Source organism: Poecilia reticulata, chromosome 8 (genome assembly GCF_904066995.2).
Source record: "Poecilia reticulata chromosome 8, P_reticulata-male-v2, whole genome shotgun sequence".
Lineage (NCBI taxonomy): Eukaryota > Metazoa > Chordata > Actinopteri > Cyprinodontiformes > Poeciliidae > Poecilia > Poecilia reticulata.
In genome coordinates, this window is record NC_088837.1 from 6,699,354 (window position 1) to 6,724,357 (window position 25,004).

Here is a 25,004-nt window from a genome sequence, read left to right on the forward strand (position 1 = left end):
TTTCCTTCGCTACATAAAACCATACACAAAGCAGAGAAAGAAAATGATTGATGCACTCAAAATCATTTACTTTTAAAATAAAATAAAAATACTTAGTTTCATACCCTTAGTGTGACAGAAACTCTCAACCAGTAATAAGCTCAAGAAAGTTGAATAAAAAGATTATTAAAATTATCTAACCAAACAAGGACAACACAATCAATACACACAATAATGAAAAATAACATTTGTGGTATTTGAAAAGGAACACTTTATTACAACAGTGAAATGAGTACCAGCTGAAATCAGCTTCTTCTCACACAAAAACATTCACTGTTTTCTAGAAGTGAAAACTATTAAAATGCTTATAAAAATTCAGTGCTTCTGTTTCATTTCAAGCCACACACTACTGAAAACAACACACCAGTGAATAAGATTACTTTTTTTTTCTTCCAGCACTGTCAAAGGTAGAAATGCACCAACTCAGTTTGTGACTTTTAATTTTTTTTACAAAACCACTGTACTCAAGTGCTCTTGGTTTCAGTATCAATCCCACTCTTCGGTGTGGAAGTTGTTGCAGACCAAAGAAAAATTAAAGTTAAATATTTTCAGCATTAGTTACATGTTCAAAATTCTATCAAAGAAAAGGTTTAAGCAAAAACTGTACTTTTTACAACACGTCTCACAAGACCTTTGCAGGTAATAGTAACACTATTACCTGCAAATCAAATTTTCCTTATTTTTTCTTTTAGGTTTAAATTTCTCTGTATTATTAACAATGCTGGATTTAGAAATGGTGGCAGCCTTTTGGATGCCTCAGAGTTAAGAAAAGTATGTATGCTATTTTTATTGCTAGCAGCGCTATTTGCTAATATAGGTTGCAAAAGCTGGTTTATTCCACCAACTGTGTAATTATTTCATCATATACACCAGTTAGTGTGATGTCACCTCTACTACTACTAATAAAAATAATGTAATTGTTTTTGGTTCCAATGGAAGGAGCAGAGGCACAGATTTTTAACATCTGATTAAGATAAATGGTGCGAAAAACAGGGAAGTGGATTTCAGGACTGCAGTCGAGATTTTCCGTTTTCCTTTTTTTTATCTTTTCAATGAAATGTTGGATTTTTTCATCTGTATGAAATATAAGGCTACACTATAACCCACTGCATCACAATGACCAGTTACATGAAGATGATCCAATTTACAGGCATTGCACTCTAGATTAAGCCCCAGTTTATTTGTTCCAGTAGACTTCATACGACTTTCTCTCTGAATAACTGGCCTCTTCAGTGCTGGTACCAGATCTCACTTTCTCCTTCACCACCTTCACTACCAAACCACCAGCCAGAGCAATACCTGCTGCCGCTTTCCCGATCTCAGCCACTGCGTTTAAGATCCGAGTAGTTGCTGCCACAGTAACCCAGTGGCCCGAGGCAGGGCCCGCTACCTCACACACGGCCCCCGGTGGGACGTATGGAGCTACGGCTGCTGAGCACTGAAGAGCTCCTGCAGCTCCGCCTCCTGCAGAGGCCACCGCAGTTTCTGCTCCGCTGAGGGCCGCTGCTCCCTCCACAGCTGCACCCAAGGCGGCTCCAGCTCCCATGGCACACCCCACTCCAGCTGCCACTCCTACAGCAGAGGCTCCTATCATGCTCACCTGGCCCAGGGCGTCTATAACGCCCTCCTGGGAACTCGTGGCCTCGCCGCCAGCGACAATTCCCACTGAGCCGCCCAAGACCCCTCCTGTCGCCGCCCCAAGAGCCACTGCTGTTTTTCCAGAGGCAGCTGCCACTATGGCCCCAACTGCTTTCCCAACACTGGTACCTCCAGCTACAGACATCCCTGCCAACTGTCCCGCGGCAAAACCAACAGAGTTCCCTATGAGAGAGGCCCCCGCTGCCGCCGCCAGAGGTGCAGCCGCCCCAAACATGGCCCCCACCGCCATGCCCGTCGCCCCGGCAGCCACCAGGATCTTCACCCTGTCCAGCACCTTAGCAGACAGAGCAGCTTCCCTCCTCAGGCGGCTCAAGGATGAATGGATAGCCTGTCTCCTCCTCCCGCCTACGCCCTGATTCCTGCCTCTGACCCGGTCTCTGAGGAGTCGGAAGGGGTTGCTCCTGCTTTCCTCCGTCCATCTCTCAACCCTAAAATCCTTATCACCTCCATCTGACTCCAACTCACACTTCCTTCGTTTTGCGACTTTGCTACTGTTCGATCCCTCCGATTTCTCTTCCCCCTCTGCTTGCCCTCGCTCCCTCAACATCCTGTTCTGCTCCTCTGTGATGGCGGCCTCTGCCTCTAGAAACACTGCATTGGTATAAAACCCTCCGTTGTTCTGCTTCACCATTTCATCCACCTTCCTCACCAAGTCTCTAACCTGTTCCGAGTTATTTGGCTCTCTGTTGTTGAGTACATGGTATCTACCCCCACACCTCTCAATCAGGGCTTTAAGTCCATCAGGTGCCGTCTCTCGGAGGTACTTTTCGATCCCAACCCCATCCAGATCGTCACCCCTGGTAAACAGAACTACAGTGTGGTTGGAGACTGCGTTGGCTCCAAATATGTCACCCAACTGGCACACTGCCTGGTTCTCATTGTCTGTGTAGCGTCCGACTGGGACCACGAGGAGGAACGCGTGTGGACCGGGAGCTGACAGAGACACACATTTGGCTATCTCTGCGTGGGTCTGCTCCACACTCAGGTGAGTGTCACCAAACCCTGGCATATCAACCACCGTTATCTTCCTCGTCCTCCTCCGCGGGACAGCGTTGCCTTCCTGCTCTGCGTCCTCTTCTTCTGCCATCGAAGCAATGCCCAGCTCGCAGATCTGGGTGACGGAGCTGGCACTGGTCTGCGACAGGAACTGCCTGCGGCCCAGGATGGTGTTTCCAGACGCACTTTTTCCAGACCCGGTCTTTCCGACAAGGACTAGTCGGAGCTCTTCTCCCCAGGTACTTTCAACGTTCTCCTCCATTTCACCGGTCTCTCTGTTGTTGTTGTCAGGTGGGAATACTGTAACAGGAAGGGTAATTTCACTACATTACTATTGATTAACATTACTCATTTAACAACTGCTTTAAGTAGAATTTGTACAGCAATGAAGAATACATCTCCATCTCTCAACCCTAAAGTGCACTAAGATTTTAGCTGGTGACGAGAATTAGCCTATTTTCAGTTTGACTGGCCTCAACCGGTTAACGGAAACTCAAAAACCCTTTGTTTTTTTGATCACCGTACATATAAGACACAAAGTCGTGATAACAACCACACTCTGCAGTGTGAAGACTGTTACTGAATGAAGACTGAGTCAGGTATTTTCAATATCAGTAAGTGTTAAAAGAAGCTTAGATATGTAAGAAACTATTTGAAAGAACACTGTACTGATATGCAAAGACATGTCTGTGGTTCATTCTGGCTGCAAGGCAGTGAGAGAGAGCAAGACTTCAGCAGATAACAGTAAGAATGAACATATTACAGTAGTGTTGTTGCTCTGTTTTATATACCCTCTGTCTATTCTGGAAAAATATGTAAAATCACGCATACATCCAAAGACTATTACACAATTGGTACCGGAAAGATTACTTTGTTTCTAAAATTAAAACATACCTAATAAGAGAAAAAAATCAAGTTGGTGATTAACATCAGTCCAGCAGCTTCAGCACCTATACATTAAACAAAATACAATGAATAACCCTAAAACTACAGAGCAATAGCTCCCATTGAACAGTTGACAGCTGTTAAGAGCTGTAAAAATTACACACAGCTAAAAAGCACAACATTATGATAATAGTAAAAAACGTGTATAAAACACGGCAAAATTACACATGAAACCCTGAATATAATCAAATATGTCTGAAATACAGAGCTGAACTAAATACAAACCAGACAGCAAGAGAAAAAGCTGTTACTGGTTGCTATGGTAACCACCAACTGTTCAGAGCAACATAACCAACACAGTAAATATGTTATTTTCAGGAGAAAATATTTTTTTGACTAACCAAATTGAATTTAAAGTATAAACAAACAAATTTGAACAAGTTTCACATGTATAATAATGTTAACATCCTCTTATACATGCCGGCCACTTAAACCGCTAAAGACGGTTTAAAATGTTTTCAAAGTTGCTTTGCAGTGACTGTTTTCTCACGTAGAGAAAAAGCAGAGAAAAAAAAAATCAGCAGAGAAAAAGCTTTATAAAAACATAAGATGGAAAGTCAGCACACTGTTGAAAAGCTGAGTCAGGTCACATTTATTACTTACCACCTTTTCTTTAATAACTTACTTCATGTTGTCATTTTGATTAGGTAGACCCATGTAGCCTATGGTTTTTTTGTCAGATTGTGATGAGCTTTAAGATTTGATCATCAGTTACAAAAACATAAATTTAATCATCTACTACTTATAGACGTAATAGTGTTGGTAGTAAATTTTATACTCATGTCTGTCAGGCATAAAATCCAACCGAGTACAGCATCACTGACAGATTTAATGTTAATAATTTTTCTTTAATTTTCACATTCTGAATCCAGAAATGAAGTTTCTTGATAGTAAACCAATGATTAAATTAATATATTATTAAAAAATATTTAATAATATTTGAATCGTTATTACAATTAATTTAATCGTTATTAAATTAACATTAATTTAACCTTTGGTTGTACTAGTGTTTTGTGTTTTGCAGAGCAGCTAATCCAGGAACTTTATTTTACTTGTTGCTGATTGGCTGTACCCCACCCCAAGACTGGAGATAGGAAAGACTGTAGCGTTAGTGCTAAGATGGTATCCACTGTCCTTATTAATGCATATTATTGTATGTGATGTTTTTACTCTTAAAAAAGGCAGTTATAATTCATTTTTACTGAATGTAGGTTGTCTGAAAATATCTTACACTATAGACACAAACAGGTTTACTAAATTAGCCTTGATTTATTGCTCTAGTTAAGTAACATTCAATGCTGGAAGGATTTGTCTGGTGTCCGTGCATCTTTTTTCAGGCGCAAAGTTTGCTTCCAACTCGGGCCGGGCCTGGATTAAATTTAGAAGTTTCTAACCTGATTAAGACGTAGCAATACAGGCCCTGGATTTGTAAACGTGTTCATCTCGCTACGATGTAGATAGCCTGGTAAACATGGCGAAAATCAGCTTCTACTTCAGTTAGAAGCTGATTGTTTGTAAACAGTGACATGTTTCTGGCGCTTCAGGAACTTTCTGCACAGAAATGTAGAGAAGCGTCATGCAAAACCTTCTGCGCTGATTTAGCCAACACAATAAAAAAAAAAAGCACAAAGTCACGAATCAGAAAGTATTAATCACGTTTAACCGAAAGAGGAATCATTTATCATCGGGTCAGATTATCTGCGTGCTACTGTTAGCATGTTGCTAACACAGAAGGCTATCATCTTACCTCGCTCCATGTTACGGTGGAAACATTTCCCAGGCTAACAGCAGTGTTATTTCTTCCTTTATTATTTGGTTTCCAACCTCTAAGGGAATCCCGTCAGAGGTCAGCCCGAGTCTGAAACACCAACATTTGGACTTTGTTCGCTTCAGAAAGCTGTTAGCTGTCTGCCCTCTGTTGGCTGATCTCTGAAATCTGACAACACAAGCCTGTCGACTTCTCCATCAGAACATTTCAGAATCACTTTATTTCATGTCTTAACAAAATGGCTTGTTGGTCTTGCAGCAATGATATCGTTTCTCTGAATATACATATAACTTTTTTTTTTATAACAGTCGCTCTACCACTTTAAAAATTACACCGATCTTCAGTTTCATAGATATAAAGCATTAAATTATAGACAACTCTCAAGATAACAAGAAACATGTTGAACAGAGACAAGGTGAAGGCCCACAATTTATATCCTGATGAAACAGAAAAAGAAATGTAAAGAATCTTTCAAGCACAAACAAATACAAGGTAAAAAAAAGAATGCAAATGGAGCAGATCCCCTTCAAAATAATAAAAACATTATAAAGGTTGTTTTTTTTCAGGCAAACAAAATAAGAGCCGTCCCCACAACTTTAAGCAGCAATTACAGGTTGATTTTTCATTTTCACAAAAAAAAAGTACCCCTCAAAATGACAAAGTAGTTGAGCTCATCTCTCACTACAAAACAGGCCAATGTTAAAACAAGGTCAAATTTATCATTTAAATAACGACACATATTTAAAGCCTATGGGATTTTACACACATTAGATCTGGACCAGACAATACATTAGGGGTTTGTACAGTTCTGAAGTAAACTTTTTAAATGAATAATATGCCAAAGTTCAGTTACCGCATAACCCAATACAGTGCAGGAAACTGGAAAAATCTGTTGGCTCCCCTGGTAAAGATGTGTTTACTGCTTTAAATTTATATTTTTCAACGCAGCAGTGTGATTTAGCACTAAGAAAATGTTGCTAAATTTTATTATTCAGTTTAATTCTTTAACAAAATCAGTAGAGGACAAATATTGGTGCTTGTAGCGATCTCTTTAAAACAACAATGCAAAAGGAATTTTTTATACTTTTATTTTTTTTAAATTCATCAATTTAAATTAACCGTTTTCAGTTGTTTGGGAGTGAAGAAAGAAAAAGCCTTTTTAGGTTCTAACATCACAAATGTAAACAAGCTCAGACTTTAACTGAGTTTGGGATTTTCAGCGACAAACACTCGAAGCAGGTTTAAGCAAGAATTAGGGTTTTTCTAAAAGATGCATTTCCACATCTTTACCAGGCGTGCCAATAAATGCGTCCGCCTCTGTAGGTTTGACTTTCCGTTGTTTTCCCAGAATCCTTCCGGAGCACAAAGTTAGATTCTCCAATTAGACATCGGCGCCGATGTCGAGCCTCGATCAGAACCTGACTAACCTCTGAATAAACGCGTTATTGTGTCGCACCAACGGCTCCTCCGTTCTTTCCGTCGGAGCGCCTTCACTTCTGTATGGTACAATGGACGGGAGCTGTTGTTCCCTTCACCGTCGTCGCAGTCTGCATGTCGGGCCACTCCGTGTGGACCCCTGTGTTCGCTCCTCCAGATCCTCCCGCTCCTGTTCTCTGGCTCCTCGCCACCGCCGAGGGGTGGCGCTATAGCTCAGAGCGAGAGCGGGAGATGCGGGGGCCTTTCCGGATTTCTTTCCTCTTCTCCTCCTTCCTCCTCCTCTTCTCCTCCTCCCTCAGGATCTTCTGGAAAGCTTCGGCCGTGTGAAGAACCTGTAGCGGACGAGAAAGGTTGCAATAAAACATATTGTCACCAGAGGATCGAGTCAGGCTGATTTCATCAGACATTAAGAAAAATATTCTTTTACATTTTGTCGTTAGAAAATGTGTGAAAAATATTTTTAATTAAGAAAAAAAAAATCAATGCAATAACGCACTTGCTGTCTAAAACATAAAATTCCATGAATTAAAAAAAATGTTAATGTGATTTAGAGAAATTTAAGTCTTCGTTTAACAATAATTACAGACTTAAAGCACCGAAATACACCATAGAAATGATACGTATCAATATATTTATATGAAGGCCATTATTATAGCACCAGTTCTCAAAAATACTAAAATATTACATGTTTTTTCAAATTTTAACCAGTCAGGTTTGGCAATTAAATGATTTCTGCTGTAGATGAAACACTTAAATGTTGTTTCCATATCACATTTATGCAAATTGGTTGTTTTACAGCAAAGAATATCTTCAAACAATAAAATATCAAACTGTAAAGGGATTTCAACATCAGGGAATGAGGGAAAATGTAATGAAGTTACAATTGTAATTACCTCAAAAGAAACTAATAGTCAAAGTTTTGAAAATTTTATATTTTTTATATACATATCTTTACTCCTACTGACAATGTTTTCATGAAAATCTCTCCGGTGCAGAGCTAGCTTAACACTAGCGTGATTACGCTCTGTTTTGATTTGACTGGTTGATAATTTGGCTCTGCACCGGAGAGCCAAATTGAGTTTAAGGAGTTTATTCCTCCTTAAACACAACATAAAATGTTTTAGTAAGTGCTTCAAATGAAACAGGATCTGAAGCAGTTAATTCAGTTCCGCTTTCAATCTGAACATCGTTGAAACGTTACAAAAAGTTGCTGAAATTTTAGGGCCAACCAAGATTTATCAGCTGAATAAAATGATCTGGGAGGCCAAAAATACATATAAAAAAATCACTTTAAAAATAAATAAGCACATCCCTACAAACAAATATTGTTGTAATAAAATTGAAGATGGACGTTAGTTTATCACAGAATCTTTGAGCAAACCAAAAATGATAAATGTAGGGCAAAATATCTGCATCATACTCACGTCGTCTCTCTCTGTGCGGTATGGATTTATAAAATCTGGGGATTTCTCCGTGATTCCCAGCTCCTGTGACATCTGAGATGAACAGAAAAGACGCAGTGATGCAGGAGAATTGCGAGATGAAACACTTCTTCCTTTGAAGAGACTAAACTTGGGATTACTGTTGCGCCACTGCGGCGTTGAACTCGCACTTTTAAAGAGCAAAATGCCGCTTTGACCGAATTAATCTACTCTGTAATCCTCTCGGTAGATTATTAAAATTGCTGGGTAATCCTGAAAGAGTTGTGTTAATTAACATAAAAACAGAGGGGCACCGTTTCATCAGCGGCGCTCGTCTCTGCTTCAAAGGCCAGTCTTATGCGCATCATGGAAACAAATAAAAAGTTAATCCCGTTTTTATTTATTTATTTATTTTTAGCGACAAAAAGGTGCGCTTCATTTCAAAATGTCCCCCCGGAAACATCTGACAAGTAAACTAGATTGCATTCAAAATGAAAATGAAGCAAAAACAAGTCACAAAGTGAAACAAGGACAAGTTTCCAGAATGTTAGCAGAATCTGACAAGAGTACTACTGACAGGTACAGTCCGTGACAGAACGGGGAGTGTGTGTGTGTGTGTGTGTGGTCTTACGAGTGTGAGGACATGCTGGTGGGCTCCTCCTGTGAAAACTCCGGTCTGGTTGCAGAAATTCAGCCCCCAACGCAGCAGCCCTCCCCAGTCGGCGTTGCGGTCGTAGTAGTGGTGGACGATGCGTGGGAAGCGCAGCGCCACGTCGCCGAAAAACGCCGTGTTCTCCACCACATGGGAGTAAGCTGTAAGAGGAAAAAACCGAGGTTGCTACACGCGCATCATGAAAAAAAAACACGTTGACGCAACGTGGGATGTTAAGCCGCAGCATAAAAACGTAGGCAGAAGGCAGAAGTAGAGTTTGTTTTTTTTCTTTGGCGAGAAAAAAAAGAAAGAAAGAAAAAAAAAAGGCGAGTCAGACCTTCTTTGATCTTATCATCCAGGGGGAAGGGGTCATCGGGCTGCATGTTAGCTGCCACTAGGATTTGTCTGGAGTCCTCCAACACCTTCAGATTAAAGAGAAGAGCTCCAGATCAGAGTCAACTCAGACACTGCAGTTTTATCAACATTACACAACCTTCAGTGTACTGCACTGGGGTTTTACGTGACAGTTCCACACAAGGTAGAGTACACCTGTTGAGGGGAAGGAAAAGGGAATCGTTTAAGACATTCCGGTAGCTAAACTCTGAAAAGTGCGGCGCACCTAATGGATAACTGCTAATCGTGCACTCCAAGCAAAATAACATGTAAAACATGCAGCAATGAAGGCAAATGCTGCGATTTATTTTAAATAACGGCAATAACGATTAACTCGGTCACCATGAACGCCTCAAATAGATGGTAAAAAGAAAGTGGTGGCAGCATCATGCTGTTGTGTAGCAGTGAATGGGAAGCCTATCAAAGTTGGTGAGAGAAAGGGTTTATCATCCAGCTGGAAAACAACCCTGAACCTAGTCAGAGCTGCAGCTTTTAAGTTGTTAGAATGGCCCAGTCAAAGTCCAGATCTAAATTCAATTGGGGCGGATTGAACAGAGATGCTCTCTATTCAATCCCACTGAGATCGAGGTGTTTTGTGGGCAACAATTTAGTCTGAAGATGTGCAACATTGGTAAAAAAAAAAAAAAAAAAAAAAAAAAGAAAACCTACGGATCATATTTGCTAAAATAGGTGGTTGTACAAAAGGAGCTAAAGAGACTTATCAGAGTTTTAAACAATATAAAACTGGAGTCTCCTATAATTTCCACGTCACAGATGCTCTGCACACACAGTGCCGCTTTGATCTAATGCTTATTCTCCCCCCTCTGTATTTCTACATGATACTTTCTATCCACCGACTGGCATCAGTGAAGCACTCCATCACGCTAACATGGAGTGGTGTGAAAGTGCTGACAATGTTTTTCCTGCCACCAAAGGTTGCCTGCGCCTGGTGTCCTTGTGCGGATGCATAGATAACTGTTTGCTGGGAGGAGAAGGAGGAGGAAGTAGACTTGTAAATCAAAGCTCCCGGAGTGAAATCGTGCCACAAGGACTCTGGATTACCATTAAAATGAAAACATTGTGTGGAAAGCGTTTGTATTATCCGAACAAAAAAACCCCTCCCGACCCCACTAAGGGACAAGGGTGTACAGAAAATGAATGGATGGATGGATGGAAAAAAAAAAAAAAAAAAAAACACAAACGCATGACATCTGAACTCTGAACATCTGACACGGGAGGAAAACGCAAGACGTCCCACCTTGAAAAGCCCCTTCAGCATGATGTCTATGATCTTGTACTGCTGGTTGATGTCATTCAGCTCCACGAGGTTCTTCAGGGCGTTCAGCTGATCTTTCCTCTTCGTCTCAAACAGCCGCTTGTCTGACAGGAGGAGGTCAGGGAGAATCAGAAGCAGCACGGATTCCCCCCCAGCTGCCCTGCACACCGATCAGAAGGATACAGATCTCCAAGTTGGAGTCGTGTCGCGGTCTCTGCGTGTCGGGGTCTGCCGAGCCGAGGGCGACGGCGGCCAGGGCCAGGATCACGGCGCTCACGCTCCACATGGTCACCAGGGGGCAGCAGAGAGGCACTCCTACGGAGGAGAAGGAGCTGTTGAACAACACAGCCACATGCGGGCTTCCTCAAGAGGCTGCATCTTTCACTTTGGAGGTCGTTTTGGTACTTTTAGCACGCGGGCCTCACCTTACGTCACATGACCAGTGAATCCAGTTCAAACCACAGGACAAGAATCTGCCTGAGCCGCGTCCTCGGATGTTGTTCCACTGTAACTGAAATGACTTTTCTCGCTCCTTCGTCTAAAGTAGCAACTTTAAAACTCTCCGTGGAACCAGAGGCAGCCAGGAAAAAGACTCAGACTCTAGCTTCAGTCTCACACTTTTCTTACACGTTGAGGCGTACTACAACTATCGTTATTTACCAAACACAAATTAAGCCAAAATAGAAAAGCAATGTGCAGAAAACTATGGAACTGTCTTCTGTACGACGTTGTTTTGTCAATTGTATGAGGAAATTAATTAAAGCGTTGACTTTTGGTTTGATGTTCTCACGTTTATCTCCAGACAACTTTGATATGGAGTTAATTAATCAACACCCCTCCACCACTGTGCTTGGAAACTTTGTTTTTCATGAAACATTGAACATCTCTACTTTGGTTTCATCTCTCCTCTGCTTATAACTAATTCAGATGCAAAAAGAAATTGCGCTGCCGTATTCTTTTGAGAGAAAAAAAAGGCTTCTGTCCTGGTCAACCATCCAAACAAGCAGCGTTTTTTGCAGTTTTCTGGTCGATCACCAATCTTTAAAAAGCCTGACCTGCCGATTCTGATTTTGGAGCATACCTGTTGTTTTTATCTGAAAAGAAGCTAAAGAATTGTTAACCACGCACATAAAGACGTGGCCTGGTGGGCGGGTTTGTCTCACAGTAGAGCAAAAAGAGACAGCGGCTGATTTTCAGACCTTTACGGAGGTTGGTGGATAAGATAGTTTTTTTCATCTAAGCTTTGGTCAAAAATTAGGAAAATTGGACAAATTTTCAGCCTTTTTCTTTTTTCAGACTGAAAAATTATCAAGGCCTTCGCATCCCCTGGGTCTTTTGCAGTGTCTCTGAGCTCTGCACAGTCTGAACAGGGTGTGAATTTGCTGGAAAATCCAGTGCAGGGAAGGCTAGTGACCGCCTAAAATGTTTCCCACTGGTGAATGACTATTGTCGCTGTAGCATGAAGGACTTTGGGATGGTTGGAAATGGCCTTGTGACTCTTGCCAGATTGAAAATTCTTTCCTTGAACTACTTGCTGATGTCTTTCAGTATTTCCACTTGTTCCAGAACAGCAAGCGCTTCTTACAGAGGTGGCAACAAATCTGCGATGACCAAAAGAAAAAGTGCGTCAATAAACTTTCCCTTCTAAATCCAGTGAAAACAAACGGAACGCAATTCATTTTTCACACAACGTTCCTCGGTTTTGTTTAAAAATTGACGACTAACTGGAACCTGCTGTGGATTTTTTCATATACATGATTAGATTTAGGTTGATGATATGCAAAAGCATTAGAATGGAAATATTTTTAAGCTTTTTTGTTCTCTTTAAACTAGAAAAAGCCAGAAAATCAAAACAACGCAGCCTCGACTCTCCTTCTGCGCAATGCACCTTGAAACTACACAAAAACAGACATCAACTCAGTTGTCTCGGTAGGTAAAACATTAACAGGCTACCATAACCCACCAACCGGTGGAGGGTCATGGTTTGGACCCTCCAAACATTGGTTTACATGCTGGGAACATCACTGACATGAAAGATGATCTGATATCTCATTCATTTTCCCAAAGCAGTCGGCCGTCTCCCTGGCTTCTGATACTTGCAAAACATGCAATGGAAAGACACACTGGGGATATCTGGTCAATATGGAGCAGCAGAGGGTAGCCGGCGTTTGTAAACGGGGCCCCTTATGTTCCTTTTAAGACACATCTGATGTCTGGCGCTCGCTTAATCCCCAGAGGAACTTTTACAATCTCTGCACCGGACTCCTCCTCGGCTCAAGCCCCACTGACAACACGAGGTCTATATAACACTTTCATTGGTCTACAACTCCTATTTTCCTTTCCTCCTCTGGAGCTTTTGAAAAACATATGAAGGGACAGATAAAAACGAGAAGGAGCGCTAAAAATAGAAACTAATAAATGGAAACCTCCCGAAGCCCATTTTTAGATACCATTAGCAGAAAACTGGAGGAGGACTGAACAATGCTTGATGAAAAACTACAGGATATAATTCACATAACGCATGCATAATTTAGCAAGGGCTCCATCGCCGAGTCCGTGAGGAGGACGGAGGGAGGGCTCGGAAAGGTTGAGCGGACGGGAGGCGGGACGGGGCATGAGAGGTAAAGACGGGGGCTCCTCCGGGAAGACAACAGCTTTCCTGGTGAATATTTCATCCTCCTCTAAGACACGGAGAGCAGAGCAAGAGCAACACGGATCAGTGGAAGAAGATAATGAGCAAGTGGGACTTGATTTCTGCTCTAACCGAGTTAATCTCTACAAGCTCGGGTGCCTGTTCTCCAATCTGAAGCACTAGGAAGTAAGCAAATGTCTCGGGATGTGAATGTTAATTGAGACTTTGCAATTCCCCTTGAGAGTCTCACTCGAGTCCTATGAGGAAAAAAGTCACACTTTCCGTCTTCAGAGAGCTGATAACACAGACAAACAGTAATCATTTCCTCCCCTAAAGCTGCCTTCTGTTAAACAGGGGGCTCCTGACACATCCTGACAGCTGCTTGGCAGCTGCTCAAACGCTCCAACTCTGAAGAAGGTCTCAAGATTTCATTTCTAGAGATACAAGTGTGAGAATTTCATTTTTTAGCAGCCGTTTCTGCGTTCCGCGGAAGTCTCTGCGGTCATTCGAGTGTCTCATCCGAAGATGAAAGAGCAGGAGAAGGTTTTATTTCGCAGTCAGCAGAAACAAGAGTTCCCGAAGAAAGCTGAGTGAAGACAATTGTTCATTTAGGGACTATTATTTGGACAGCCTCCAAGCTTTTTGAGAAAAGCTCCTCTAAATGACCTAAAGTGCTGAGAGGAGGCTTCAATATTTCGGCTCGACAGCAGAGGACGGCGCCCTCCGACCAAAACCAGGACGGTCAGGAAATCCTGCATGATTCCTGCACATCGTCAATTATTAACTTCCAAACATTTGACTAAAATTTCAGACCATTAAAAATAAAAACGTTTAATGTCATATGTTGTATTATTTTATAGTGATAGAGGTTTAGTATGAGCATTAAAAAAAAAAAACACATTGTGTACAAAACATCAGGGTTTTATAAGCCTGGCGGCCACCAGGCTTTACTTGTGCCCCACCAGGTTAAGCATTGCTTATTTAAGTTTGTTTTAAGACTTTATAGTTGATGTTCAGATATTAATCTTCCAATATTTAAATAGTACATAATTATCAATTGATATTTTCAAATTTCCTGTCAACCTTAAACATTTTTTAACTCAAAAACATGGCGGGCAGCTGGATGAATGACTGTCTCAGCACCCCAACCACCAGGCTCAAGTTTTCTGGGGGAAACCTTGAAACATATTTCACCTCCTAACCCACAGCCTCTCATAAGAGGCTGTCAGAATTTGCGGATTGGTTAGTTTTCAATCAATAATTTTAAACTCTAAGAATGAGCATTTTATTTTTATGACATTTTCGAGATACGTTTTTTAAAATCCCTTTACATTGAGATCAGGATCTCTTAAGTTTGATAAATTTCATTATCTAGTTTGCTGTGTTAACAGTTCAATTAGGTCATTTTCTCAAAGTGAGGTTTTAAGCTTTAGATTCTTTTTATTATATTATCTTGATTTAACCGATATCTTGGTTCCAAATATAATTTTACTATTGTATTAATTTGATACAAAAACGGAAGATTTCTTTTTGTTACCATAATGATTTCATTCTCATGGTGATCCTGTATTCCCAGTCTCATTATTTCAAGATCATAATGATCTCCAATTAATTTTCTAATAATGAAGGTTTGATTATCTTATCAGAAAAAAATACAGCAGGAAGTAAAGGATCATATGTTTATAAACTATATTAAAATATTTCTAAAATTACTCTATTATGCTTTGAGAAGTGTTTGGAAAAACAAACTGTTTTTGTAATTTTCCATTTTATATCAAAACCAGACTTTGAAAACATAAAAACAAGTTTAATTCTTCACATACTTTGAATTTATGCAGGAATCCTGGTAATATGCATCCAACGGCTCGTAGCCTATCAGTGCGAGAACAAAGTGCTGAGACATTAATAAGTAGTGTAAGCAGGACATTAACACCAGATCAATCATTTCTAATGTGGCGCGGGCCGCACAGAAACGGAGTATAAACGCAGCCATTAGCTGTTAGCAGGAAACTCTAATTACACAGGATGATAGTTTTACAACATCCAAGTCATCAGGAAATCTATCGGTGGGGGTTACTGGATCGACCCAGACCAATATTACAAAGGTTGTGACACAGCACACACTGCCTCTTGAAAATGATGATTGGTTTCTACACTTCTCTCTCCATAAATGTGTCCTGCGTGATTCGCATTTCATTCTTCAGGGTTTAAAACAGAAGCCCGGCACACAAACTGTACAGTATGGCTGATGTTCGCTGGGTCCAATCCAGGTCGTCTAACACACATTCCTGTACAAAGTCCAGGATTTGATGGTTTTTCCTGATGTTCAAGCATCCAGGTGGGCTTGTTTCAGATTTGCTCTGAAGTTGGCAAGGTGTCCCGGCGATGTGGAGGCCTAAAGACGGTGGAGAGCTCGCCAAAGTCATGTAAGCCTACATAAATCTCCTTCCCTGGCTGCAGATTTCCTTCCCTGCCAAACAACAGCCTCCTGGGGCTGAGACTCAAGTTTGGGTTTCATGTGTGGGAGACTCAATTGTCCTGCTTTGTCAATTAGGCATAACCAGCCTGTAAAAAACGTGCTTCTGCTCTGCGGAAACAAACGCATGGAACAATATCCAACACATGGCTACGCTCTGATGCACTCTGCCACATCATCAGAGACTGGGGGGGGACAACGCTCCAGCATCTATCTCATGAGGCACGCTGACCCTTGAGGTGAATGGAGAAGCAAGACGCTCATCACAGACAGCTGGATGTGCAGCAGGAGGAGATGCTGCGGCTCCCCCTCAGGCTGCACGCCTGCTGTGGGAGGCATGAGGTTCAAGGACTGACACTTCATCTTTCTCTCTCTATCACAGCCAAGACGCCTCATCTCTTGTCATCAATCATGCAAATCCACGGACATGCGTAATGATGATGTCTGAATAAACAGTGTCACCCGGACCATTAATTAGATTGCTTAATTGATTACACGGTCCCCCTTTCTGACCCAACTATAGGGGCAAATATTCATTAGTTTCGATCTTAACAAAAATACAACAAAACAAAAAAAACTGCCATTACAGCGATACATATTCAAACAAGACTTTATGAAGGATTTAAGCGGCTTTTCGAAGCAACATTATCTAAGCACGAAGAAGGGATCAGGCTCCGGACGTTACAGCCACGCAGCCCGAGGTCCACTCACCGTGTTGTAGCGAGGCACAGCCAGCGCCGAGGAAAAGCAGCGATTAGCGGGCAGCGTTTTGCTCCACGGCAGCGCAGTTTAATCTCTTCAGATCCCCCGCACAAAGCGTCAAAAAGGAGTCCGGGGAGCCGCGGCGGAAGACGGGACATGCGGTTCGCCCGACTCGACCCTCAGGTGACAGAAGCGGAGGCGGTTCATTTACATGCGGCTCTCGATGCTCCACTCCACCAGCGCCACGATCGCACCGGCTGGCTTGACTTGGACGAATGACAGCGGCCGGGCTGGCGCTGAACGAGGAGGAGGAGGAGGAATAGGAGGCGGTTTCCACACGGCGGGTTTACACAGACGCACCGATAGAGGCTCGTAGTTTCCTTATTCCATGTTGATGTCTCAATTAGTCAAGTAAAAAAAATTTAATTAAATTAAATATACAAAAATAAGAGGTACATATTTAAAGACGGGACCAACAAAAGATCCAGAGATAGTTTAAGTAAATATAAAACCGGTTTGGGAAAACTAGCACAACAGGGTGGGTTAACTGCCGCCTTGCTAAAGTAGGCAAACTTTTCTCTGCTTTATCATATTACAGTTTGCTAAATTTTTCAGGGATTTTAAATTATAAAGTATTTTATTTATTTTCGCTTTTTTCCACATATAAAAATCTGAAAAGTGCGGTGTGTACTTGTATTCGGTTTTCATATATATATATATATATATATATATATATATATATATAAAACCCTGCACCAATGAACTGATTAAATTCAGCTCTTTTGTGAATGCATCTTGTTAGAGGACATTAGTGAACAAATATACAGGTCAGACATAATCTATGTTCACACTAAATCCCAAAGTGATCCAAATCTGATTTTTTTTTTTGGCTCTTATGCCCCGATCTTATATCTGATCTTTTCATGACGATCTGAACAAAACAAATCGGATTTTAACAAATGAGACCCAGGGCACTTAAACATGTGGTCCTAAATCTTATATGTATCGGATCTTTTCAAACATGGCCAGGTTGCATTGATCTGACCTGTACTCCATTGATACTCGTCAAACGTCACTGGTCTCTGTACTGGTATATGGAAGAGGGAGGAAAAACAATCGTAGCGATGATAATGAGGCTTAAATTTTTATTATGCTAGCCCAGATTGGACAACAACTTTAAAATCGCAAGATATGCTTCATCATAAGTATCCATGTTTACTTTCGTAAACACCGAGCACGCCTTTTGGTTGATAAATGAAATGATAACTGAAGTTTGTTCATCCAGTCCCATCACGTGGACAATAAATCTATAACAGGGAGAATAATTGTAAGGACTTGGGATGAGATTTTTGTGTGTGAATCTTTAAATTGAGTAAATTAAAAAAACTTTGTTGTGAGGCCAGCACACACTTTCTGAATATGATCTTAATCATAGCCTTAGTCTTTATTATGCAACAGCTGGATCAAAGGGAAAGCAGAGAGGGTTGTTACATGAATGTGCTTGTTTTAATTTTTAACTGTGTTTATGTTACTAGGGGCAACATTTTATTTATTCTTGCTTAAAGATAAAAAAAAAAAAATAAAAAAAAAAACACTTTTCCACTGAGCCAGGCTTCAGGCGGTTTCTGAGATGATTTCGCCTGCTTTAGTAAACAGCCGAAAGCAGGCGCAGTGCGTCAAGGGGGCAACGCTAGAAAATTGCTACCCTGAACGCACCGTCCCAAAGGTGAGAATCGGTGGTGGTAGGGTCATGATGTGGGAATGCTGCTCTTCAGCAGGAATGGGGAAACTGGTAAGAGTCAATGAGGAGATGGACGGAGCTGATTAGAAGTCGGAAAAGCCTTCACACTGGGAAAGAGTTTCAGCTTTCAGTTCAAAGTTCAGACCTAAATCCAATTGGGAAGAGAGATTTGGAAAGTCTATTTTCACAAATAAATCTCAATCAAAGAAGATGGAGCTTCACTTTGTTTACCAAGAAGCAGAGGCAGATATTATTTTTGTCTCTAGATGTGTGAAGTTGGTAGAAACATGTCCCCAAAACGTGCAGATGTAATCCCATCAAAAAGGCAACCACCTCATGCTGCCACCAGGGGGCTGAATCAGTTTCCCTCAGTTTCACATAAAATCCCAATAAAATACATAGAAGGTTACAGTTGTAATTAAGGATGGGATTATTATTGTATTGTTTATCATTATTAAAGAAAAAAACTGGTTTATTGTTATAAACTAGTGTTTGCAAAACTTTATTACTTTTGCTAAACTATTTTTTAAACGCGACATTATTTTCGATAAATTTTTTGCTCCGTAGATGCGACACAAAATGTGAAAGAGTTTGAGGAATGAATACTTCTGCATTCGTTAATTTGTAGTGCACAACAGTAAGAAAGTTTCTCAATACCTCCGTGAGACACTGAAGATGTAGTTTAAAAACAATAAAGACGATAGCAGTCAGTCCTAAACGGTGGTTTATTTGTCTTCTAAAAAAACCCAAACAACATTCCACCAGCAGTAAACACAACAAACGTTGCAGAAAAATGTCACCAAGGACGTTTTTTGTTCTACAATGACATTTCTTGCTCTCTCAGGAGCGACGCCAAAATCTGCTCCTTTTTGGCAGCGAAGGCCTTCCTCTCTGCACAATCAATGTCAGATCTTTTTTTTTTCTTTTCTCCCTTCAACAAAAACCTTCATCGTAATCTGCTGAGCGGCTGTTAGATAAAGGAGGTACGGTGAGGAACACAGCCAGAAAGAAGAAAGAAAGATTTAGAAATGAAAAAACAAAACAAAAACAAAAAAACAAAATCAGGCTGTTTTCAGAGAGAACTCAGACACACAGAGGGACACGTCTCCGACGTTTCTGACGGGATGAGTTAAGGGTCAATAAAGCCAAGGGTGAAGGCTTGGATGTGAATAATTTAGCAGCAAACACTTTAAACAAGAAACAACTTTCTCCAAAACAAACCCACAATTACTTAAGTAGATATTCTGTCATAGATCATAGAGTTTAACTTATTGTGAATCATTTGCTTTCTTTTATCGCAGGTCAGATTTACAGGAGCAAAAAGAATCATAAGATTAAAATCCATATTAGAAAGTCTGTAGAGATACAGCTAAAAAAAGTTCAATATTTCGTGTCCCTCATTTCAGGAAGTGAAACTCATATTTGACTTATCACACAAAGTCAAATATTTCCAGCCTTCATTTTTTTATTTGTAAATTTTGATAATTATAGCCTACAGTTACTCAAAAGCCAAAATTCAATGTCTCAGAAAATTCAGAAAAAGTAAAAAACTACTCCTCAAAAGCTGCTGTCCTTCAGATTTTAGATGTAATTCTCTTCCAGCACACCTGAATCAAATGAATGACTCGTTACCAGACGTTCGAATCTGTATAATGCGAGTTTTACTTTCTGAAAATATTGACATTTTTCATGAAATTCTCATTTTTTGAGCTGTAGCTTTCTCAAAATAATAGTCAAAAAATAAATAAAAAAAACATCCTACCTGTGATTGTATGTGTTAGAAAAAGTGCTGACGAACTGGACGACATGATTATGTTCAAAAATTCAACAAACATTAAAAAACTTCAAGAAAAACCAACTAAATGGAAGTGTTTAGACATAAACTGCAGTATAACTGGTATTTATGCTTTTAATTCAACTCAAAAATACTTTATTCATCCCAAAGGGAAATGAAATGTTGTAACTCATATTTTACAGAAATAATCAGGGTCTCGTTTAGGAGCTTAGCAGGTTGTGTGTAAGGAAGCGTTTACCACCTACTGGATTATCTGACTGTGTTTGATGTGAACGAGTTCGATTCACTTCAGGCTATGGATACAAAACGTTGGACACGCTGCAGCTCTCAGCAGATGTCTGTGGTTCGAGCGACTCCAGCAGTTTTCTGACTCTCAGCTTGTGGTCCTCCGTAGGAAGTGGAACGCTGCTCTGGACCTAAAAGAACGATATGATCTTAAGTTTAGAGCCAGGTGAGACCAGCAACATTAAGAGATCCTCTTTAACTCGGAGGAAAGTTGAACTGAGCTCAGAGGAGGACAACGACACAGCCAGAGCTACAATGGTCAGAGAATGGTTATGTGCTAGAATGGCCCAGTCAAAGTTCACTTGGAAATTGATTCTTTCATATTTTTGTACTTCAAGATGACCACATATTCTTTTCTTTCACTATCATCCACTACTTGGTGTCAGTTTGTTGCTGTAACCTGACATGATGTGGAAACGTTTGTCTTCAAATCAGACAAAATTGGTGTCAAATGTTTGTGGTACATTTGTGCATCAAAATTTTTGTTTGTGCCACTATAATTTTAAAGATATTAAGAAATGTTTCCAGAGGTCATGAAAGGTCAACCAGCCCCCACCCACCTTCTTCAAATCAGACAAAATATGTGTCAATCAACTCGACTACGTTTGTGCAGAAATTTTTTTTGTTTGTGCTGCTTTGGCTTTGAAGATGTTAATGAAAGTTTAAAGGTCAAAAAGTCGACCAGCTCTTACACTTTTACATAATCAAAATTACCTTTAAACATTTATTAATATTTTCAAAGCCAAAGCAGCACAAACAATTTTTTTTGGCAGCACAAACCGGCACAAAACTAGTCGAGTTGATTGACGCCAAATTATTTTATTTTGAAGAACTTGGAGGGGGGGGGGCGCAGGTTGACTTTTTATGACCAGTAGAAACATTTCTTAATGTCTTTAAAATGATAGCGGCACAAACAAAAAAATTTGCAGCACAAACGTTTGACACAAATTTTGTCTGATTTGAGGAAGGTGATGGGCCAACTTCTCAGGTTCTCTACCTCCCAACATGGAGCTGATTTAACAAACTGCTTTGTTAAATCAGCTCCATTGTGTTTTTGTACTAGTTGGTGAAATCAGAACTGTGGCTTTTGAACATCACTAGGAATAACAAACCGCCTTCCCAAAGCGTCTGCTCTCATTAAATATTGAACCTTTCATAAAACAAAAACTGATTATTCCATCGTAGGTTAGCAGAAATAAAAATCACTGAAACACTCCTTATATAACGGCTCTTTATGTCCAACTCTGAAAGACGGTGATTAGATGGAAATACAATTTTTTAAAACACATGTTATGGGTTTTTAATCTGGTCAAATGTTCAAAAGAAAGGAAGATTAAAGCTGTATCATATCATTTTGAATGTGAAACAGATGGAGGAAGAAAAAGCAAGGAGGCGGAAAAAAATCACCAAATGTATCCAACAAATGAGACAAATAGAGATTTGAGTGAAAATCTTTCAAGCGCCATCACTTTGATGAAGCCAAAGACGAGGCATTTGACCAATCAAAGTGGCCCATTAGTTATACAGAAACACACACCGACTATGAGGTTCCATAGTCTTCCAGTGAACAACCCAGAGTTAAACTGGTAAATGTCCTCAAAGCACACAGACACATAGGTGACTGATATGCCATCATTTGGTTCCACATCCATCATTAGTGAACAGGTTGTACCGTGAAGCTTAATGTGTGTCAGTTTTAACTAATGGAGATAGCAGCGGAAAACATAAAACAAGCTTTGAGGGCAGAATCTGAACAATCCGAGCTTTTGGAAACATAAACATGTATTTAAAGGAACAGTACGTGAAGGCGCAGACAGACTGACGCATTTGCATGCAGTCACATAGTTCAGGATTCACTGGGGCACTGGGAGCTGCTCCAGTGAATGTGCCATCATGCCGTCATCCTGTCACTCTTGTACTCGGAGCTCTTTACTGAATACCAAATGCCGTTCTGGTCATTTCTGATTCAGATTCAATCTATTCGACCTGACGCTGTCTGCGTTTTGCAACGTCCTCAAGTGATCCTGGCAGGTCTCGCTGTAAAGCTGACGAGGATGACAACGAGGATGCTGTTTAGGCAGCACGTTTTTAGCGAGGATGATCTGAGTGACGTTTGTGTCAGAACTGGGATCACAACAAAGCAGAGAAACTCTAACAACAGAGGAAAATGACACGGTTAAATTGTTTGTGTCTACCAAAAATGAGAGATTCTCTGATATGATGCTTATATCTGTATCGTTACCGATAGTGAACAAAATTCAGTCTAATTCCATGCTTTGTGCTCTCAGAGAAGTCAGACTTTATTGTTTATTTTACATTATATCTAGATATCCTAATTGCTCTTTGTGAACCGTTTAAAAGAAGGGTTGTTGCAGTTTAATTTTTACATGTTAGTCAACCTGTTGTCTGAGTTTCTTTATTATTTATTTGACATTGGCTGTTATATTCCTATCTGAACTGACTGAACAAATCAAAGTTGTGTTGTTTTTACATGTTTGACCAAACTTATGAAGCCAATGGTGCATGTGCTGTACCGGTGCAGTTATCATATACATTTGTACAACCAACCAGTACATTTATGTCTGTATTTAAAAAAAATATACATTTCAGCTCTATATTTCTGTATCGGGTCGGTACAAAAGCTCATAAATCTACATCAGCATCAGAAGTTGAAAAAGGGGATTGGTGCATCCCTAATTGATTTATATTTATCCAGATTGAAATCATAAAGTGTGAGGCTTTTATGTCAACTAAAGATGCACTGAAAAAATTGGCTGGTGACCAGAATAATGTACTTCTTGTGCATCTTCTTTTGTTTGCAGCAAACTGAGCACAAAGACGCAAACAAAGCCTCTGACTGATTTCATACAGGAAGAAATTTTTTTTTAAAATTTATTCCTTTGCAAATGTGCTCATTTTCCAGTTTAATGGCACACATCTTTATGGCAATACGGATGCCTGCTGTGGACATAAGCACATCATTATTTTTAATAAATGTAATCATACTTCAGAAGACTCTTTTCAACATCATTTGGTTTTTTTGACATGTTTGTATCGTTATTGACAGAGTTATTCCAAAAAGCTGATTGCCTGCGACACGCTGCTCAGGTAATTACCGCCCCATTGTGATAACTCGGTTTTGCAATTAGATTGCACGAACATTAACCCGTAATCACTGCCCTCAGATTAGTTTTGATCTTTCCATAAATATGCACTCATAAATTATACGTGAAACACCCCGAGGCAATAAATTGCATATTTCTGCTGGCCGACAACGTGCTGCTGTTTTGAGGGAACGTTCCACGCCGAGAAAATGGCGGTCTATAATGGTTCCACCTGTTTGGATTCTGTCAGAATCCTCACAATGTTTGTGCACATGGCTCACCTGTGCAAGAAGCGACCTTAGCGCCCGTGCCGCCTCGTGGTTGAGCTCCTTTATCCCACTCCTCTCCACAGTATCAATCACACGGAGCAGGTCCGGCTCCCACAGGACCGCTGTGCTGCCGTACTGCAACAACTGCAAACAAGGCACACAATCAGAAAACCTCCCCAGAAAAATAGAAATGCACAACTCTTCCGCAGGCACAGCAAGCGAATGAGGGTTCGGATTGTGAAGAACCGAGTCGTCGATAAAACACACAGACAATCATATGTTAGTTAATATTTCATTAAATGTACATTAGGGTGGGATTTAAAAGTAGTGCCTATCTTGTCTTGCAAATATTACAACACAAAGTGGATTAAATGAGGCTCTTGTTCCTTTTGCCACAGCACAAAGTCCTTTGAAACTGGACATGGTTCCATGCAGCGGACTGAATGTGACACTAATTAACACCATAAGAACTAAAGGAGCTAAACAATCCTGGCAGCTGCCATTTTTGCACAGTGTTGCAAACTATTTATTCAAGATGGTAACCATAAAAATGGTGAGTTATCTCAGATACTGAGCCTGTTGGGTCCGAAAGCATGTGTTACACCAATCGGTAAAAATTGCCTTTTCTTTTGTTTGCATAAGCCGTTTTGAGTCTATTCTGTAGGATTAGCTTATCACTCATGTTAACTTGAATGACAAATATGGACTTCTTCTTTTGCACTTTTATCACTCCTCAGGTCATGATTTTATTTATGTTATCCCTCTCGCGGTGCAAGGGTAATGCTCAGAAGGAACACGCCAAATGTTACGGTCAGACGGTGTCAAAGGGGGGAACTGTCCCGTCAGACCGTCAGTTCCCGAAACCACACCCAAAAAAAACCTTAATAATCGGGACAGTGCACAGACTAAAAAAACTTCTGGGTTCCAAAGTTACCCCGTCTCTTAAGTCCACGGAAGGGATATGCGTGCTATTTCAAGAAAGTACTTGAAAATGTTATTTGTACTTTAAATATGATAAAAACATGCTATGGCAAAAATAAGGCTTAAAAAAAATCTGCAACACTGGACGCAGCTTTTTGAAAAATGTACTGCAAAATCAGTAATTTTAGGCCGCTACAATCACGAAAAGACTTTGCAGCGTCCTGATGAGACTGCAAAGCGAACAATTAAGGTGGCACTTTATTTGACCAAATCAATTAAATCATGACAGAAATCCCAGATGCGTTGGTTTGTTTCAGGACTAGAGATATCTAGTAGTTCCAGCTATTTCTTCCCAGCAATATCTGAATGAAACATTCAAGTCTTTTTCTGCAGTTCTCTTGCATTAACCTGCATAACACAATATTCACCCTTTACCCTGGTTATGTAAACACGTTTATATTACGATACACATTAAATTTTCATGCTCAGAGAA

The 25,004-nt window shown here is 40.4% G+C and overlaps 3 protein-coding genes across 5 annotated transcripts in view; all 3 read right to left on the minus strand.

The window, feature by feature from the left end:
• Positions 1-226: 226 nt before the first annotated feature.
• On the minus strand, positions 227-5,555 carry LOC103468433 (uncharacterized). Of its 3 annotated transcripts, none has more exons than XM_081609730.1 (3): positions 5,387-5,555; positions 3,589-3,644; positions 227-2,994 (listed from the first exon to the last, which is right to left on the minus strand). In XM_081609730.1, the coding sequence occupies exon 3, from the start codon at positions 2,954-2,956 to the stop codon at positions 1,217-1,219; it is 1,740 nt and encodes a 579-aa protein (XP_081465856.1). In that variant the 5' UTR covers positions 2,957-2,994; positions 3,589-3,644; positions 5,387-5,555; the 3' UTR covers positions 227-1,216. The 3 variants fall into 3 exon arrangements, with proteins under 3 accessions (XP_081465856.1, XP_081465857.1, XP_008413741.2); XM_081609731.1 differs by lacking the exon at positions 5,387-5,555 and adding an exon at positions 3,865-3,887; XM_008415519.3 differs by lacking the exon at positions 3,589-3,644.
• A 53-nt stretch (positions 5,556-5,608) lies between these two features.
• ccdc134 (coiled-coil domain containing 134) lies at positions 5,609-16,766 on the minus strand. The gene is made up of 7 exons (XM_081609742.1): positions 16,406-16,766; positions 10,770-10,901; positions 10,569-10,690; positions 9,255-9,339; positions 8,897-9,078; positions 8,269-8,340; positions 5,609-7,176 (listed from the first exon to the last, which is right to left on the minus strand). Exons 2-7 carry the CDS (start codon positions 10,870-10,872, stop codon positions 7,051-7,053), a joined length of 690 nt encoding a protein of 229 aa, XP_081465868.1. The 5' UTR covers positions 10,873-10,901; positions 16,406-16,766; the 3' UTR covers positions 5,609-7,050.
• Positions 16,767-18,844: 2,078 nt separating this feature from the next.
• Positions 18,845-25,004, minus strand: part of LOC103468528 (meiosis inhibitor protein 1) — a 67,304-nt gene continuing 61,144 nt past the window's right edge. Inside the window, exons 30-32 of the mRNA XM_081609725.1 lie at positions 23,603-23,734; positions 20,236-20,348; positions 18,845-19,253 (exon numbers count right to left, since the gene is read on the minus strand). Coding sequence (XP_081465851.1) covers positions 19,199-19,253; positions 20,236-20,348; positions 23,603-23,734 — 300 coding nt within the window. The 3' untranslated portion in view covers positions 18,845-19,198. The remainder of the gene's footprint in view (positions 19,254-20,235; positions 20,349-23,602; positions 23,735-25,004) is intronic.

What these genes read in the sequence shown, in the direction of transcription:
- ccdc134 (XM_081609742.1), bottom strand. Translation starts at nt 10,872, where the DNA reads ATGTGGAGCGTGAGCGCCGTGATCCTGGCCCTGGCCGCCGTCGCCCTC. An exon ending in CGACTCCAACTTGGAGATCT is followed by an intron (nt 10,691 to 10,769) that starts GTATCCTTCTGA and finishes TCCTCCTGTCAG; the next exon opens with ACAAGCGGCTGTTTGAGACG. An exon ending in ACCAGCATGTCCTCACACTC is followed by an intron (nt 8,341 to 8,896) that starts GTAAGACCACAC and finishes TGTTCATCTCAG; the next exon opens with ATGTCACAGGAGCTGGGAAT.